Source organism: Catharus ustulatus, chromosome 25, assembly GCF_009819885.2.
Source record: "Catharus ustulatus isolate bCatUst1 chromosome 25, bCatUst1.pri.v2, whole genome shotgun sequence".
NCBI lineage: Eukaryota > Metazoa > Chordata > Aves > Passeriformes > Turdidae > Catharus > Catharus ustulatus.
The window spans coordinates 6,438,437-6,455,423 of NC_046245.1; the positions used below are offsets into that span (position 1 = coordinate 6,438,437).

The 16,987-nt window shown below is 56.8% G+C and overlaps 1 protein-coding gene across 2 annotated transcripts; it reads left to right on the top strand.

Moving 5' to 3' along the window:
- Nucleotides 1-3,136: 3,136 nt before the first annotated feature.
- Nucleotides 3,137-11,964, top strand: TNNT2 (troponin T2, cardiac type). Of its 2 annotated transcripts, XM_033080196.1 has the most exons (17): nucleotides 3,137-3,174; nucleotides 4,064-4,074; nucleotides 4,193-4,210; nucleotides 4,810-4,839; nucleotides 5,539-5,595; nucleotides 6,121-6,153; nucleotides 6,635-6,670; nucleotides 6,937-6,958; nucleotides 7,832-7,892; nucleotides 7,993-8,109; nucleotides 8,765-8,842; nucleotides 8,948-9,058; nucleotides 9,450-9,559; nucleotides 10,036-10,126; nucleotides 10,552-10,592; nucleotides 11,265-11,270; nucleotides 11,916-11,964. In XM_033080196.1, exons 1-17 carry the CDS (start codon nucleotides 3,137-3,139, stop codon nucleotides 11,962-11,964), a joined length of 909 nt encoding a protein of 302 aa, XP_032936087.1. The 2 variants fall into 2 exon arrangements, with proteins under 2 accessions (XP_032936087.1, XP_032936088.1); XM_033080197.1 differs by lacking the exon at nucleotides 4,810-4,839.
- The last annotated feature ends 5,023 nt before the right edge of the window (nucleotides 11,965-16,987 follow it).

Here is a 16,987-nt window from a genome sequence, read left to right on the forward strand (position 1 = left end):
CCTTTGCTGTGCAGCCCCTGATCCTGCATTCCCTGGGCTGCTGCATTCCCTGCAGCAGGGATGGGGGATGCTTTCTCGAGGTCTTTAGGGTGGCTTTATGGTGCCATGGATAAAGGGCTCAAATTCTCCTATTGGGGCCATTTTTGCGGGTTGGGTTGTGCCTTGAGCAGCCACTGTGGTGAGAAATTCAGTGTGGGAATCTGCTGCTGCCCCTGGAGCTGATTCTGCTTGTTGGGCTTGGGAAACAACTTTGGTTTCTCTGTGCTTTTTTTTTTTCTTTTTCTAATAAAAGTTGCTCTTTCTAAGACACTCCTGGTCACCTGCTGCTGGTCTGGGACTGGGAGCTGTTCCCTTCCCTTCTCCCCACAAGGAGAAAATAGGGAAAACCCCGAATCAGATGTGTCCTGGGGGGTTAAAACCAGACTTTTCCCTTCTCATTGCAGCATCCCGAGCTCGGAGCAGCGGCTGGGAAAGCCGGGCCGGAGCTGCCTGGCAGCGTCTGCTCCTGCACTGGTGACAGCGCTGCCTTATCAGCGTCCCGGCCCCGGTGACAGCTGGGCTGGCTTGTGTCAGCCCCTCGGGCACTCACGTATCTCGGTCCGGAGGGTTTAAAATAGCAAATCTTTGAGGCCACACAATAGCTTAGGCTTATATGGGCTCCTGGGGGGGAAGGGGGAGCGGCGGAGGGGGCCAGGGCCGCGGCTGCCGAAATAGCAGCTCACAAGTGTTGCATTCCTCGCTGGGCGCCGGGCACATTCCTGCGGCGCTGCCCGCCCCGGGGTGGGCGCTGGAGCCCCCTTAAAGCCTCCTGGCCCAAAGAGCCTTTCCCAGACCCCGGCGGCTCCCCGCGCTCCCCGGCAGCACCGGCGCTCAGGTACGGCTGGGGCGGCGCCTGCCCCGCCCGGGGTGGGGTGTGCTGGATCCAGACCCGGGGATCGGCTCGGGGCTCAGGGTGCCCCCGGCCGCTCTCCCAGGGGTGTTTTATTCCATGGAGGCATTCCCATGCATAAAACACCAGGACCCTCTCCAGCGGGCTGTATTTGCGATTTGTCTCTTGAAGCACCTTGTTGGGTGCCCAGGTGGCTCAGATGAATTTTGGCTGCCCCGGTTCAGGGGAGATCTCCCAGATCCCCGTTCCCCGTGTGTCTGCAGGGGACAATAGGGATGTGATGCCCACGGCCAGCCTGGCCCTGGCTCTCTTGCAGCCCAGGGGATGGGTTAGTCATGGGATGCTCCTGACCCTGTCAAGCAGGACTGGAGCAGGGACATGACCCATTCCTGGAGCAACCATGGGAAAGGAGAGCTCCATGTCTGGGCAGCCTGGAGGAAAGCAGAGGATTAACTCAGCCCCAGAGCTGCGAGCAGCCAGCTCTGAGCTAAAGGATAGGGGGATTTTGAAGAATGTGAGGAATATCTGGATTGTTCAATACACAGCAAATTCTGGGAGATTTTTTGTAGTCACGCAATATTTCCTCTTTATCTCTGTAATATCTGCTGGGTTCTCCTGATTCTACCAAATCAATATTTCCAAGCTTTAATGAAAATGATGTGTTTCTGTGCAGAGGATGCATGAATTATTCCTTGAGCCACTTTTTCTCTGGTGTACCCTTTTAACAGTGCCGGATTTGTTGGTTCTCCTTCAGCTCTGTGGGATATCACAGTGTCTGAGGGAGGAGGGCAATGAGGATGTAGGAAGAGGCTTTCATACTGTTGGGTCTGGGAATCATCTTCTCCCATGTCATGAAATGATTGTGTGGAGCCTGGGTTACTCAGAAGCCACACCAATGATTTGGCCAAACTTGGGGCATCAGCACCATGCTGAGCCCGGGGTAAAAGTGGGAATAGATGTTTATGGGGAAGCAGAGATCCCAGGGATGGTGGTGAAAGAGGTGCTCAGAGCCAAGACCTGGACTCATCACAGGAAAGGGAACAGTGATGGCAGGAGCAGGCGGTGACCCCAAGGCAGAGAGGGCTGAGTTCTGCCTTTATTTATGTGCAAAAAGCATCTTGTGAGTAACAGTGAGATTAGAGACCCTCTGGAGCCATGGTTATGCCAAGGTTCCCCTCCTGGAATGCCTCTTTCCCATGCCTGAGCATTCCAACCCTGGATCCAGCATCTTGAATAAGCACTCCTGAAGCCTGTCCTACCCATCCTGGGTAATAAATGCTTGACAGATGTAGCCAGGAGCAGTTGTTCCCAGACTCTGGGCAGCAGGAGCAGAGAAGCCTTGCAGCTCTGGGAACAGGTGGTTCAGCACATGGAAGTTATTTCCAGAGCTGCCTTGCGTCGTCCTGTGGCATCTCAGCCCTGCTGAGGGCTGGCAGAGCAGGGGACAGGGCTGGGCTGGGCTTGGGGCTGGGGCCCTGGGCTGCTCCAGGATGCCCAGGGATGGGGCTGGTGGGTGCAGATCTCACAGTGCAATGCTGGGTGAAGGTCAAATGGGGTGAGATGATGAGCAAAGTCCTCCTGAGCACAGCTGGGAAGGAGACAGATATGCTGGAAGATGAAAGGCTGTTTCTGCAGAGGTTTTAGCCCTAAAACCAGGGCTAAATTACTAAACCAGGCTGTAAATTATTCCTTTTAGCTAACAGAGGAGAAATGCTCCTGCTGAACCCAGGCTGCCCCTTTCCCAGCAGGTCTGCGCTTGGAGGGCTGGGCTGAGAGGGTTTGCTGAGGAATTGTGCTGTGCTTGGTGCAGGGCTGTAAATCTGAGAGAAGGAGTTGTCTCTGAGCTAAGAATAGTCAGGAAGCAAAACAAGCTGAAGACTGCAGTGGGGTGATCTTCCTGTTGCCTGAGCAAACACAGCCCCTGAGAGCGCTGGGCCAGGGGGGCTGAGTGCCCTGGATGTGGCTCCTGACAGAGTTATCAGTGTGACAGGAGGCTGTGTCCAATCTCCTACCTCCTATTTGGGGCAAGCTGTGATCCTGGGACAGGAGAGGAGCAGGCACCTTATCTCTGCTGAGATAATGCTGTCACAACCTGGCTGGGGACAGCTGGAAACTCCAAGTGCTTTGGAGAGAGGCAGCATCTCTGTGCCCCTGTCCTGGTGCTGAGGGACAGGCTGTGCTGGCCCTTATCTCACTTCTAACCCTCACTTTTTCCAATCTGCCTCAAACTCTGCCAGAGAACCAGGGATGTCAGACACGGAGGAGGTCACCGAGGAGTATGAGCAGTAAGTGGGGTGGTTTTAACCCCCTTTCTTTCTCCCTATTCCCACTTTCCCACTGCAGCATTGCTTGGAAGCGCTCTTGTTGTTACCCCAGCACCCACCACGGACCCCCAGCCTGTGCCCCTCTGCCTTGGCAGTGCCTGACCCCAGTAGTGGGATTTGGTGTTGGGAGCTGTATCCACCCCTATGGGCAGGACAAGGATGGTTTCTGTGTTAAAAATGCTGCAGTCTAAATCTGTGAGACAGAGATGGGAAAACCTGAGGCCACCAATCTGTTGCTGATGGGGTCCTGCTGCCAAATCCAGAGCATCAATCTCCAAGGCCCAGATTTGAGAGCAGCTTCTGCTGATGGAGGCTGCTGGACCAGGAGGCACATCCTGGAGAGATGGGGGTGGGGTCATAGGGGTGAGTTCAAACACAGCTCCACTTCTCATCCACCTGCACAGAAAGGTGACCTGAGTCCTCTGATGTTTCTGTGCCACACCAGACTGATGTGTGTCACCAATCTGTGCCCCTGGAACAGGCTGTGCATCTCCCCCACAGCCAGGGAAGGACTTAGCAAAGGTGGGATGTGAGATGTTCCTTTCTGGGATTACAGGCCAAGATCACTCATTTTCTCATGCTGCAAAATGCTGAGATGACCTGACCACTGTCAAAGTGCCAGTCCAGATCTTCAACCCCTGCTCTCCACAGTATGCAGGGTGACCTGGGCCTTGTCCCTGTCCCCAATGCCACCTGACAGCCACCCACACAGCAGCCACCCAGCAGCCCTAGCTGCTCCCCTAGAAAGGGCAGCCAGCCTCAAGAAAATCCCAAATTCACCTCAGCCTCACTGCTGGGCCCCATTCCAGAAACTCAGTGTGACTCTGTGAATTCCTGTTGTGCTTTGCAGGGAGCAGGAAGGTAAGAGGAGACATGGAGCACCTGCAGCTGCCCTGAGGCCAATAACTGATCAGAGCAACTCCATTAACCTGAGGCTTCTTCTCCTTTTCTCTGTCTGTGCCCTGTGTGCTCTGTGAAGAGGAGTGCGTGGAGGAAGGTAGGAGTTGCACCTGCAAGGACCAAGAGCCAAATGCTGGGGCTTCAGTGTTTTGCTGGGGGTTTTGGGGATCAGCTCCCGGGCTGCAATGGGCAAATCGTGTCCAGGAAAGGCAGATATGACCATGTTTGAAATGCCTGCACCTGAAACATCAGCAGGATCAAAACCAGTCTGAATTTTCTCAGGATCTCTTTTGTCAGTGATCCTTTGACTCAAACCAGGGCTGGCAGTGCTGGACATGGGTGTTGGCAGAGGTGTGATCCCAATGTCCCAACGGGAGCTGGAGTCTCTGCTGAATGTGTGACAGTCATGCCAAACTCAAACTTCCACCTGCCTCAGCCCAATGGAGACACAACCCCAGCACGGGGGCTGGGCTGGACTGGGCTGGGGGGCTGGGCTGGACTGGGCTGGGCTGGGCTGGGCTGGGCTGAGCTTCTGGGCGCTCCAGGGCACTGCCAGGGAAAACACTCTGAGTGTAAAAGCAAAGAGAGTTGCAGTGGGAAGCCCCTGCACTGCTCCAGTCCTCATCTCACGCTTGCAAAAACTCTGTAGCACCCAACTAATCCCTGTGCTTATTCCTTCCTTCCTCCCTGGCTCAGAAGAGGAAGAATGGATTGAGGAAGATGACGGTAGTTATTGCATCTTTCATTATTTCCTCTCTCTGCTCTTGGGAAAAGTTGTGGGTTGATGTGTTCTGCCTCTCCTTGGTTGGGGAATGGTTTTCTTTCATTCTTCCACTTCTCTCTCTTCTTCCTGCACTCCAACCATGCCCTGCTGTGCTGTGTGTCCATCCTCTGTCTGTGCCTTGTCTCTTATATCTGCCAGCCATGGTTTGCTGTCTTTGCTGTCTTCTTTTTCTTCTCTTCTGTCTGGCTGTGGCCAGCAGGCACAGCATAACTCTGGCTCCAGTGGATGAATCCTGTGGGGACGCTGCTCCCTCCAGTGGAAAAAGGCTCCAGCAATGTCACAAATGTGATTGAGAAGGTGCCAGAGGCACCTCCTCAGCTAGTCCTGGAGTTCACTGCTGGAGCAGAGCAATAGAAATCCCTCCTCTCTTCCTGGGGTGTGAGGGAATGGCAGCATCAGAGGGGATGAGGGACAAGTCAGGGGATTTATCAATCCTTCAATTTCATTAATTTTAGGGGGCTTTTTCCTGGTGAGCACAGAGCAGCCCTTGGGTAAGGTTGGAGAGGAGCCCTTTGCTTCCTGAGCCTTTCCTGCAGCTTCCCTGGGTCTCTCCCAGCTCTGTGCCACAGTTATCCCAAAGCAGGAGATGTAGGGAGCCAGGGAACAGCACTGCTGGACTCACCCTGCCCCTTATTCCACAGGCCAGGAAGAGCAGGTAGAGGAAGAGGAGGAGGAGACCCAAGAAACCAAGGCAGAAGGTGAGGGGGGCTGTGCCAGGGAGCTCCTGGGCTTGGCTGGGCCATGCTCTGCTCCAAGGGGTGCCAGGTGGGGGCTGGGATGTCCCAGCGTGGCTGTGACAGGGGGACACCAGCACAGAGGGGCAGCTATCCCCCAGATCTGGTGTACAGTAAGGGGGTGTCAAACTGAGATGCCCTTCCCTGCTCTCTCTGGGCCCTACAAGCATGAGGACAATAGTGTTTGCTGCTGTGGCTGTGCCCAGCCCTCTGAAATAATGCCAAAAATGGGCCAAGCCTGTTTCACCAAGGGGTTCATTGCCCTAGAGGGGGTTTCCAGAGCTGGGATTGAGCTCTCATGTGTCTGATCATCAGAGGAGCCCACTAGTGGCTTTGGGGCATGGTGTGTGACCCTGTGCTGTCACTGCAGCTGGGGCAGGCTCAGATCCTGGCTGTGACCCTGAGCCAGGGTGCTGGGACCCCTCTGTTCTGGGGGATGTGACTGCCCTCACCCAGGGGTGCTCATGTTCTCACATTGCTTTTAAACAGAACAAGAAGATGAAGCAAAAGCAGCAGGAGAAGGTAAAGTGGAAGCAGAGGGGAGATGGGTTTGGCTGTTCCAGTCCTGATCCCAGTCTCTTGAGACACTGGGCCCTTGTAATGGGGTTTTGTGCTGAATTTATTTGCTGCCAAAGGGATGATGGTGGGGCAGAGTTGTCCTGGCCACATCCCCCAGCAGGATGGGGGCAGCAGGAAGGATGGATTTGCGCTGCCTCGAGCAGAAATTCACCCAAAATCCAGCAGGAGAGGGAGGTACTGCTACTTTTCCAGCCTGAGGTCCTGCAAAACTTGTCTGGATTCCTCCTGGAGAGGATCTGGGGCTCTCCTGGCCACCCTGTGAGTGAGGGATGTCCCTCAGGGACTTGATCTCCCCCTGTTTACCCTGCAGGGATGAAGCTGGGGTTTTAAGTGGGGACAAGCATGGAAGAGAGGGGGACAGCTGCCCCACAGTGTCCCCGGGCAGGACTGGCCACGGGGACACAAAGCATTGTGTTTTGCACAGGTGGAGAGGGAGACCGAGAGCAGGAGCCTGGGGAAGGTGAAGTATCACCCTAGTTCCTTCTGTGTGATTTGGGGGGTACCAGGTGCTGCTCTGCTCAGCAGCACCACCAGCTGCTGCCCAGGGCACAACGTGTCCTCTGGCACAGGGCTGGCACCTCACTGTTGGGAGATGGTCCCTGTGAAGCCCCTGCTGCTGGGAGAGAGGGAGGGCTCGGCTCAGGGGGAGGGTTGGGTCAAGGTTGTGACAGGAAATCCCTTGGTGACACTGACCTTGTCTTTCTATCCTGCTCCTGGGACCTGCAGGTGAATCGAAGCCAAAACCCAAGTAAGTGTGGCAGGGTTTTCCTTGGGGCAAGGTCTGAGCTGTGCCAGAGCAGAGGCTTCATGTGGCAGAGCCTGGTCCAGAAAGGGCAGGGCAGGAGCATGGAAAACAGGGTGGGACTGAGACATGGAGAGAAAAAGGGAGAGAAACAGCGAAACACGGACCATGAAGGAGACCCCAAGAAGGAGGTCTTTAGGCAGTTCTGAAGCATTTTGTATGTTCCTTGGAGAAGCTGAGCTGTCCTGTGACCCTGCAGGTGGCAAAAATATGTGTGTGTATGTGTGTGTGTGAGCACCCCAGCCTGGGATACAGAACACGAGGTGCACATTTCCAGGAGTGGCAGTGAGTGAGCCCAAGGGAGCAGGACTGTGAACCATTGCCAGAAACCTGGGGGATCCTCCTGGGCCCCTGAGATACTGCAGTGTGGGAGGCAGATCTGCCCTCAGCCATCATCCCTTCATCCCTTTGTGCCCCTGCTGAGCGTCTCCTGCCCTCCCTCAAGCCCCGCGGGATGAGAGGATCCAGCTGCCTCTGCCAGGTCCCAGCACAGAACACGGTGCCCTTTGGGGGCAGCAGTGGGTGTCTGCCAGCTCAGGAGGCCTGGCAAAGGGCCCTGGCCATGTTGTCTGCAGCTTGCAGAGTTATTCCAGCCATGCAGGCACCTTGGAGTGTTTCCCGGGAATGCCACAGGTCTTCCTCTGTGGCTGCCCAGCTGGCAGCTGCATCAGGGTGCATTGCACTCCCTGTCCTCCAGCTATGCCCACCCTGCATCTCTGGGGAGTGCAGGGCTCAAAGGGGAGGGTGGGATGGTGAAAGGCATGTGCTGTCCCAGATCAGCTGCAGCCTCATCATGCCCCGGCTCCCCTTCCATTGCAGGGTCTTCATGCCCAACCTGGTGCCTCCCAAGATCCCAGACGGCGAGAGACTGGATTTTGACGTAAGTTGTGGCCCCAGTTCCCACCCCGGGGGGGCTTCCCTCCTGCTGCTCCCCTGCAGTGTCTGGCAGCCACTGGAGGCTCTGCTTGTATCTGGTGCAGGACATTCACCGCAAGCGCATGGAGAAGGACCTGAACGAGCTGCAGGCCCTCATCGAGGCCCACTTTGAGAGCAGGAAGAAGGAGGAAGAGGAGCTCCTGTCCCTCAAGGATAGGATTGTACGTGTTCAGCCTTCCCTTCTCCAGCTCTTGCCATCCTGTCCCTGCGGGCACTCAGCCACTGTCCCTTCACCACGGTCCTGGCAGACCTGGGACATCCCTGGGACATCCCTGACCCTGCAGGACAGAGCCTGAGGGTTAAGCCAGATTTTTTTTGAGCCATTATGAGCACCTCTGTTCCTGTCAACCATAAAATTCCCTGAGCTGGAAGGGACCCACAAAGATCATCCAGTCCAACCCTTGCCCTGCACAGACACCCAACAATCAACCAACCACCAACAATCCCACTCTGTGCATCCCTGGCAGCACTGTCCAAACACTCCTCAAGCTCTGGCAGCCTCGGGGCCGTGCCCTTTCCCTGGGGAGCCTGGGCAATGCCCAGCAGTCTCTGGATGAAGAACCTTTCCCTGATGTCCAGCCTAAATCTCTCCTGGCACAGCTCCAGCCCTTCCCTTCCTGTCCCTGGTCACTGGGATTCCCCTGGTGTGGCTGCTGTGTTGCTGTGGTGCCTGATGTGGATGCACCTCTCCCTGGGGTCACTGTCCCCAGGCTCCCTTGGGGCTCCCAGGGCTCTTGAGGTCAGGGATCTGTCCCTTGGAATAGAGAGAATGCAGAGTCCCTGCGGTGTCCAAGCCAAGGTCTCCTCTTTGTGCAGGAGCAGCGGCGAGCGGAGCGGGCAGAGCAGCAGCGGATCCGCAGTGAGCGGGAGAAGGAGCGCCAGGCCCGCATGGCTGTGAGTGTACTCTGGAAATGCAGCTTGGGATGGGCTTGGGGAGTCTGGGGACACACGAGCTGTGTGTCCATCCATCCACTGCTGACTAGCTTCTGACTCTGGCAGGAAGAAAGAGCTCGCAAGGAGGAAGAGGAGGCGCGGAAGAGGGCGGAGGAGGAGGCGCGGAAGAAGAAGGCGTTCTCCAATATGCTGCACTTTGGGGGTTACATGCAGAAGGTGGGACCCTTCCCAAGGGGGCTGTGATGGAGCCACTGCTGCTCCTGGGAAGGGCTCGGCCATGGGCTGACCTCACCCAGGTGACACTGTGGGGTTTACAGGGAGAAGAAGGCAGGGAACTGCTCTTGGGTCAGGGGTTACAGGGCCAAAGTGAGCTCAGAGCTGCTCTGAGCTCAGCTCTGCTCTGCAGATGTGCAGCTCCAACATTGCCTCAGGGACAGGGATGGGGACTAGGACAAGACGTCTTGTTCACTATTGCCAAAATGTCCTTGAGGACTCCATGTGCTTCTGGAGTCCCAAAAGCCAAGGGTGTTGGGTGCAGAACTGGGCATGGGGGAGAGAAAAGGCTGGGCAGACTTCCTTCTCTCCAGTGGACTGATGGTTTCCTCAGTCAGAGAAAAAGGGTGGAAAGAAGCAAACGGAGCGGGAAAAGAAGAAGAAGATCCTCAGTGAGCGACGGAAGCCCCTGAACATTGACCACCTCAGCGAGGACAAGCTGAGGTGAGCACAGGCTGCAGGAGGGATGATCAGGGAGGAGCCCTCTGCTGGGTCCAGCTCCTGGGCTGGGGACTGCTCCCTGGGGCTGCCAGCTGAGGGGGATGGCACAGCTGGAGATGGGCTGTGACACCCTACAGGGGACATGGGCTTCGAGGCTGTGCAGGGCCACCGTGGCCGGGCTGTGGCTGATGGCACCAGCCATGAGAGGGAGCCAGGGTCCCACAGGTGGGACAGGTGTGTCCTGAGGAGCCAGGGTCACACGGGTGGGATGTGTGTCCCCATATGTACTGACCTCCCACTTGGCTCTTGTCCTGGATTCACTGCCTGGATAACCCATCCCTGTCTGAGAGCCTCCAGAGCCCCATCCCAGGGAGCAGGTGAGGGGTTGGCATCAGTGCCCCACCCCTGTACTGAGCTCCCTGGGAGCCACAGCCCTTCCCTGCACTGTCCCCAGTGTACCCAGCCAGCTCTTCCTGCAGGGATAAGGCCAAGGAGCTGTGGCAGAACATACATGACCTGGAGGCTGAGAAATTTGACCTGCAGGAGAAGTTCAAGCGGCAGAAATATGAGGTGAGCCCTAGAGCCTCTGTGATTCGTCCACCCTCTGTGTTCCTGATTGCTCCTTCTCCCAAGCCAGGAGATGAGCTGGAGTGTGCAAGTGATCTCCCAGCTCCTGGGGACGTGCACCTGGCACCACCACAGGGCAAACACATCACAGGCCAGGCAGAATGGAGCTCTGAGCAGCCTGGGACAGTGGAAGGTGTCCTTGCCCATGGCAGGGGGTGGAGTAAGATGAGCTTTAAGGTCCCTTCCAACCCCAGCTAGCCTGGGATTCTGGAATTCTAAACCCCACAGAAAAACTGCTGGGGAAAAGAGAGCAGTGATGCATCTTTACCCAGCCCTTGTACCGAGCCTGAGTCATCTTGCCGGACCTCACCATCCACCTGCAGGTTTTTTTCTTGCCAGACCTCACCACCCACCATTTTTTCTTGCAGATCAATGTCCTTCGAAACCGTATCAGTGACCACCAGAAAGTGTAAGTGGCTGCACATCCCTCCTCCATCTCCTCTATTTCCAGCTCCCTGGTCCCCAGTTCCCTCCCTATGGATCTGCCTTCCTAAACCCCCTCCTCCCTTTCCCCCTCCTGCCTCTGGTCTTGCTGGTGCCTGGCATTCCTGAACCTGCAGGTCTGTCCCAGGGACCTCGGTTCCTGCCCTTCTGCCCCTGACAGAGCTCCATGGGCTCCCACTGTCACCCCAGACAGCTTCCCCCTTCCCAGAGACCTCAGCAGAGGGTGGACCCCAGGGAGAACCTACCTCTACATGGGAAGCTTTGTGTCCTGTGGGGTCCTTCCAATCTCCAGCCACCCCTGCAGGGGCTCTGCCCAGCATCTCAGGAAGCTGCTGGAGATCCCAGCTTGTCTAGCAGGGGAAGTCTCATGGGCTGTGGGATTTGTGCAGGCCATAAGGCCAGGGAAACCTGTCCCTGTGCCCACATTCCCTGCACATGGCTGGGGAACTCTTCATAGGAGGGTGGAAGAGGGTGTTTAAACCCCACTCCCAGGAGCACACTGGTGCTTTCACATCCCACCCCACTTCCCCCTCATGTGGGAGGTGCTCAGCCCACCCCAGGTGTCAGGGGCAGCATCTCCCACCCGCTTACACCAAGTCTCTCTTCTCTCCTCCCCCACCACGGTGTGATCCTGCAGCAAAGGGTGAGTACATGCATTTCTGAGGGCTCTGTGTGTCCTTGCACAGGTGTTCTATATGTGTGTGTCCCTTCACAGGTGCTCTGTGTGTCCCTTCACAGGTGCTCTGTGTCTGTGTCCCTGCACACGTCCTCTGTGTGTCCCACTCCATGTGTGTTGCAGGGACACCAGGACCCCAGGGCAGCAGCAGGGCTCAGGGATGAGGCAATCCCAAGGACTGGCATCCCGAAATGCCTTTCCACTGCCCACCCAACCCTCCTCCTCCTCTGTGCTGCCTGGTGCCCAAGCAGTGCCTGCTCCCCTGTGCTGGTTAAGGGGAGTGATGGGATGGGTCCTGAAGGATCCTGCAGCTGCTTTTATCCCTCTGCAGCCACAGATGCAACTTGGCAATTCTTCTTGGAATGATTCTTGGGGGGGGAAAAACATGGGAAGGAAATGGTGGGTCATCAGAATTGCCTGACAACTGCATGAGCTTGTTCCCAAAGGCACTTTGACTCAGGTCCCAAGATTTAGCTGGGGCCAATGAACACCCTTGGCCCCCAGGGCAGTTTTCAATGGGAAAAGGCTGCAGGACGACTGACAGCACCCACCTCATCCTCCTTGTGTGGTCGCTGATGCCCTTTTGCACGTGCTTTTCCTCTTCCCTTGCAGATCCAAGGGTGCCCGTGGGAAGACCATGGTGGGCAGTCGTTGGAAGTAGAGGCTTGGGGGAGAGGAGGCCAAGCCCCAGGAGCTGCAGTGACTGCACAGAACCCTGGCTGCAGGAATGGGGGTTCCAGGGGGGCTGAGACATCACGAAGTTCCCATCTCCATCCCCCAGTGGTGTTGTGTCTGTAAATAAAGAGGTGGTGAGGGGGTGCAGGTGTGGTCTCCATCCTGAGGCTCTGATCCCAGAGGACACAGCACAGGCTCAGCTTGAGGGGTTGCCTACCTGCTCCCTGGGCTGTTAGAGGTTACAGCAACCACCCAGGACCCCCCAAGTAACTGTCCCTGTGCCTCCCAGCATCATCTCAGCTACAGTCCTTGGCAGGTTTGGTGATAGACCTCAGTGGTCTGAGCTGCTTTTCCTGCTGCACTTTGGGGCAATCCTCATCATGGCCACTTTTGTTCTGCTTTTGCTGTACCACTCTGGTGACCCCACTCAGGTCACAGCTGGCCCTGTGGGATACCATGGACAGAGGAATTGCTTCCAGGCCTCTTGGCCCATGGAATAGTCACTAACTCACCTTCCAGATTATTTCCATTCCTATATTCAGCTCTCGCTAAAGGCTCTGACTAGCTGTGTTTGCCTCCTCTGCATGTTACTGACAGCATGCAATGAAGCCTTGAGATAAAGCTGTGTGGGGAGGCTGCTCCTCTGTGCTGTAGGGGGCAGATCTCTTCCATCTGGCTGGGAATCTGCAGCATGTCACATGTGTGCTGTCCCTGGTGACATATCACCTGCAGATCCCCCAGTATTCCTGGTGGATCTGGAGCTGGAGCTGGATTTGGACTTGACCTAGACTGGCACCAGTCCAAGGTACCAGAGGTCCTCGAGGGCTGTTATGTTGCCCTGTTATGTTAGGATGACCTGTCCCATGTTCTTGATAAACAGCACCTGAGAAGCCTTTCCCACAGCAGTGGAGACGGGAGGATGCACAGGGTGGTGGATCTTGTCCCTTGGCGCGATGTTTTGTGCCCCCCTTGCTGGGGCTGCCTGTCGTCCCCATCCCTTGTCTGCAGATGTGGGAGTGTCCTGCAGGTTTCTCTGCGTGCTCCTGTTAGATGAGGGTTTATTTTCCCTGCTTCAACACACACCACCAGGTTTTGGGGAATAAAGCTCTGGAAGCTCAGAATCACTGAGGCACAAGTGGAGGACAACCAGCTCCCCACCACCTCCCTCCTCAAAACCGAGGTGTGGCGGGCAAAGGGGAGAGCTGGCTAGGGTGGCAGTTCTGGAACATGAAATACCCAGAGGGTGGCTGAGTGATGGTCCAGCAAGTGGCATTTCCAGCCTGCCTGATGCACGGCAACAGGAGACAGGAGCGCTCCGGCCATCCAGCTGTGCCTGCCTTGGAAGGAATTCTCCCTTTTGCAGGTCCATTCTCCCGGCTGTTCCGGCAGGAGGAGGCAGGGCCGTGCCGGTGCCCGGTGCCGCAGAGCAGCCCCGCCGCTCTGCCCGTCCCTGGGGCTGGCAGCGCCCAGGGCCGGGGTACCCGGGCACTCCCTGCTTCCCACAGCGCTGCCTGTCCCGGCAGCTCCCGGCCCCGCTCCAGCCCGAATCCCTGCGCCGGGCCCGGCACCGCCCGGCACCGCCCCCGTGCGCGCTGGCACCGCCCGGCACCGCGCCTGAGTCAGCGCCCGGCCCGACCCTGCCCGGCCCGGGCACTCCCGCTGCCCGTGCGCTGCTGCCGTGCTCGGGAACGGCGCAGGGGGAGCAGGATGCTTCAGTCCTCTGGGACAGCCCAGCAGCCTGGGCTGTTCGTTGGGGTCTCCCCGGGTGCTGGAAACATCCCGAGTGTAGGATGGCTGCAGTGGTTCGGGAGGTTGTGCCGAGGCTGGCTGGAGCATGGCACGGGTTTTGTGCTGGTGCTGGGGAGAAGCTCTGCCCCGGACCTCTCTCGAGGGGCTGCAACTCCTTCCAAGGGGCGGGAGATCCCCCGATCTCTGCTCTTTGTGAGCAGTGACAGGAGCCGAGGGAAGGATAGCCTGGACATCAGGAAAGGTTCTTCCTCCAGAGGGTGCTGGGCACTGCCCAGGCTCCCCAGCGAATGGGCACAGCCCCGAGGCTGCCAGAGCTCCAGGAGAGTTTGGACAGTGCTGCCAGGGATGCACAGGGTGGGATTGTTGGGGTGTCTGTACAGGACAGGGGTTGGACTGGATGATCCTGGTAGGTCCCTTCCAACTCAGGACATTCCAAGACTCTGAGGTGTGCAGCTGTCCCCACTACCAATGGAGCATGAGGTGCAAATGGGTGAGTCTGGTGTAGCAGAACAGGGCTGAGCCCAGAGTGAGGGATTCCAGGAGAAGCTTGGGGAGAGTTGTGCAGGGTGTTCACAGCCTTGAAGTGCTTTATTGTGGAGATCTGAGCATCCTGGTCTGTGAAAGGTGAACCTGCCCATGGCAGGAGGTGGAACAGGATGAGCTCTAAGATCCCTTCCAGCTCAGTCCATTCAATAATTCCATGTTTGCAGTGCTCTGGTGTCCTCTAGGTCTGCTGTGTGGTCTCACTGTCCCCATGGACAGCAGCACCTCTGGCTACCAGATCAAGGCACTGCCTCTGATATGAGGCATAGGGAGCTCTGTCCTCTCCTAGCAGGGCACTTTCCTGAGGGCTGTGAGGTGAAACTTTCCCTGACAGGCTGCAAAGGAGCAGCATCTCTACCACAGCACATGGACAGGAGCCACAGAATTCCCTGCACAAGGACCCACAAGGATCATCGAGTCCAGCTCCAGCTCCATCCTGTGGTCCTCTGAGGAGCAGCCCCTTGAGCAGCACCTCTCTGGAGCACAGCTCATGAGAGCAGTGTCTGTGAGAGGAGTTCTGGTCTCAGCACAAGCACTGGGGTTAGGCTGTGTCCTATGGAGTCTGTGCAGTGCAGGCAGCCAGGACACCTTGGCTCCTCAGTGGAGACACCGGCAGGAGCTGCAGTGGTGCTGGTGTGCTGGTGGCTGCACTGCAGGGCTTGTGTGGCATAGTGAGGCTGTGCCCTCCCCTGGGCGGTGCCAGTGTCCTGGCAGGAATTTGAAGCTGCAGAGGCTGCTGCCAGCCCAGGGTCCAAACCCTCCTCCTGCAGTGTCCAGCACAGGTCCCAGCACTACTGAGAAGCCCAGCATGCAGCAGACTTGTGCCAGGGCTCACAAACCTGCAACGCGTGGGCTGTCCGTGCATTCCCATGCCAGGGCACTCCCCAGGGTCCCACTGTCCCCATGGGTGGAATGGATGTGAAGGAGCATGCATTTGGTACTGAGGAGGTGCTGATAAATGCTGGGGTGATGTTTTGGGCTGTGCTTGTGCTAAAGTAGTGCTGGGACTGAGGCAGCTTCGTGCTCTTCTCTGCCTGCAGGAGACCCAGAGCAAAGCCCCAGTGAAATATTGCAGAGCCTGGTGCTGCCATTGCATCCCACACAGGAACTGCCTGCTCATGGCTTTGGCCAGCTCCTGTTATCCAGGGGTGCTCTGGGCAGCACAGATGTTAGGATTGCTGTCCTGGGGCCATCTGGCAAATATTGTCCCAAGGAACCAGGGTCAGGCAAAGTGCCCACAATATTATGGGCCAGGATGGGGCTGCAGTGGCTCACAGACCCTTGGGGACAAAGGAACAAAAGCTCTTGAAGCTGGAATTCTGCCAGGGCCCCGGAGTCTCACCGGATTGGATGTGGGGCTCTCACTGGGGCCATCAGTTGCAGCACAGAGTGAGGGATCCCCTCACCCCAAGCTCAGAGGTGGCAGATCGGGAATGGTGAAGTTTGGGAGTGGCCAAGGGAGATTTGCTATGATGGAGCTGTGCCAGGGGAGGATCAGGCTGAATATCAGGGAAAGGTTCTTCCCCCAGAGGGTGCTGAGGCACTGCCCAGGCTCCCCAGGGAATGGGCACGGCCCCAAGGCTGCCAGAGCTTCAGGAGAATTTGGACAGCACTGACAGGGATGCACAGGGTGGGATTGTTGGAGTGTCTGTGCAAGGCCAGGGGCTGAACTGTGCATCCCTTCCAACTCAGGACATTCCATGATTCTGTGATCCAGTCCCACATCCCTGCTCAAGCAGGGAGATGTTGAGGAAATTTTTCCCCCTCAGGCACATCCTGGGTGGGTGGGTTGCTCTGCCTCTCCTGCCTGTCTCCCTGGGGAGCTCATCAGCCCCATTCCTGGTGCAGGATGGGGAACCTGGGTCCTGTGGGGCTGGAGACAGTGAGAGCACTGCAGGATAACACACCCCGACTCCTGTGCCCATGTGCCCACAGTCCCCACTGCCCAGGTCTGGGTTTTGGTGCCATCCAGGGTGTGCAGGGCAGCGTGGGGCAGGTGGCACTGGGCGCTGTCACTGTGGGCAGCTGGCAGTGCCCGTCCTGTACAGTGTCCTGTGGAATTCACAGCTTCCAGCACCCATGAATTCATGAACGGGGTGCCTGTGTTGCTCTGATCCACAGTGTCACTGTCCCCAGCAGTGGGTGCCCAGCCTCCAGCTTGAGCCAAGGCCAAATGATAATGAAAAACTGCAGAAAATGGAGAAGTACAGCCTTGGATTTCTTGCAGGTCAGGTCCAACAACTATGTGTAGATTAAAGGGCAGAAAAAGGACGTAAATGCTGAACTTTGCAACACCTTCCAAACGTGGAGCCCTCATGCTCAGAGTCCCAAGTCCTGGTGTTGCAGTGCCATGGCCTCCTCTCACAGTCCCTGCAGGGCAGTTCTATTTGTTCCTGCAAACAGCTGGTGTTTGCAAGTTTCTCACGATTATTTCTAAATGTCTCATAAAACTTCCAGTTTCATTGAGTGTTAGCCCTGTAAATCACTGCCGGTAGCAGCTCATTCACAGGTATCAATTAATGGCCTTTAATTGGTTAAAGTCACACATGGTTTCTGCTGATTCCACAAATGTGTTAAGTTACCAATGAAGTCTTTAATGCACCCCAAGCACGGTTGGGGTTTGGCACTAACACAATGCCCCGTGTCCATAAGGACCAACCTTGCTGACACAGCAGGCAGCAGTGATCTGGGATGGAAGGAAGAGGCTTTGGCTGCTG

Excerpts from the sequence above, each read along its gene's own strand:
- TNNT2 (XM_033080196.1), top strand. The coding sequence starts at position 3,137 with ATGTCAGACACGGAGGAGGTCACCGAGGAGTATGAGCA. Across the intron at positions 8,843-8,947 it reads AGCGCCAGGCCCGCATGGCT|GAAGAAAGAGCTCGCAAGGA; the intron begins GTGAGTGTACTC and ends TGACTCTGGCAG. Across the intron at positions 10,127-10,551 it reads TCAAGCGGCAGAAATATGAG|ATCAATGTCCTTCGAAACCG; the intron begins GTGAGCCCTAGA and ends TTTTTCTTGCAG.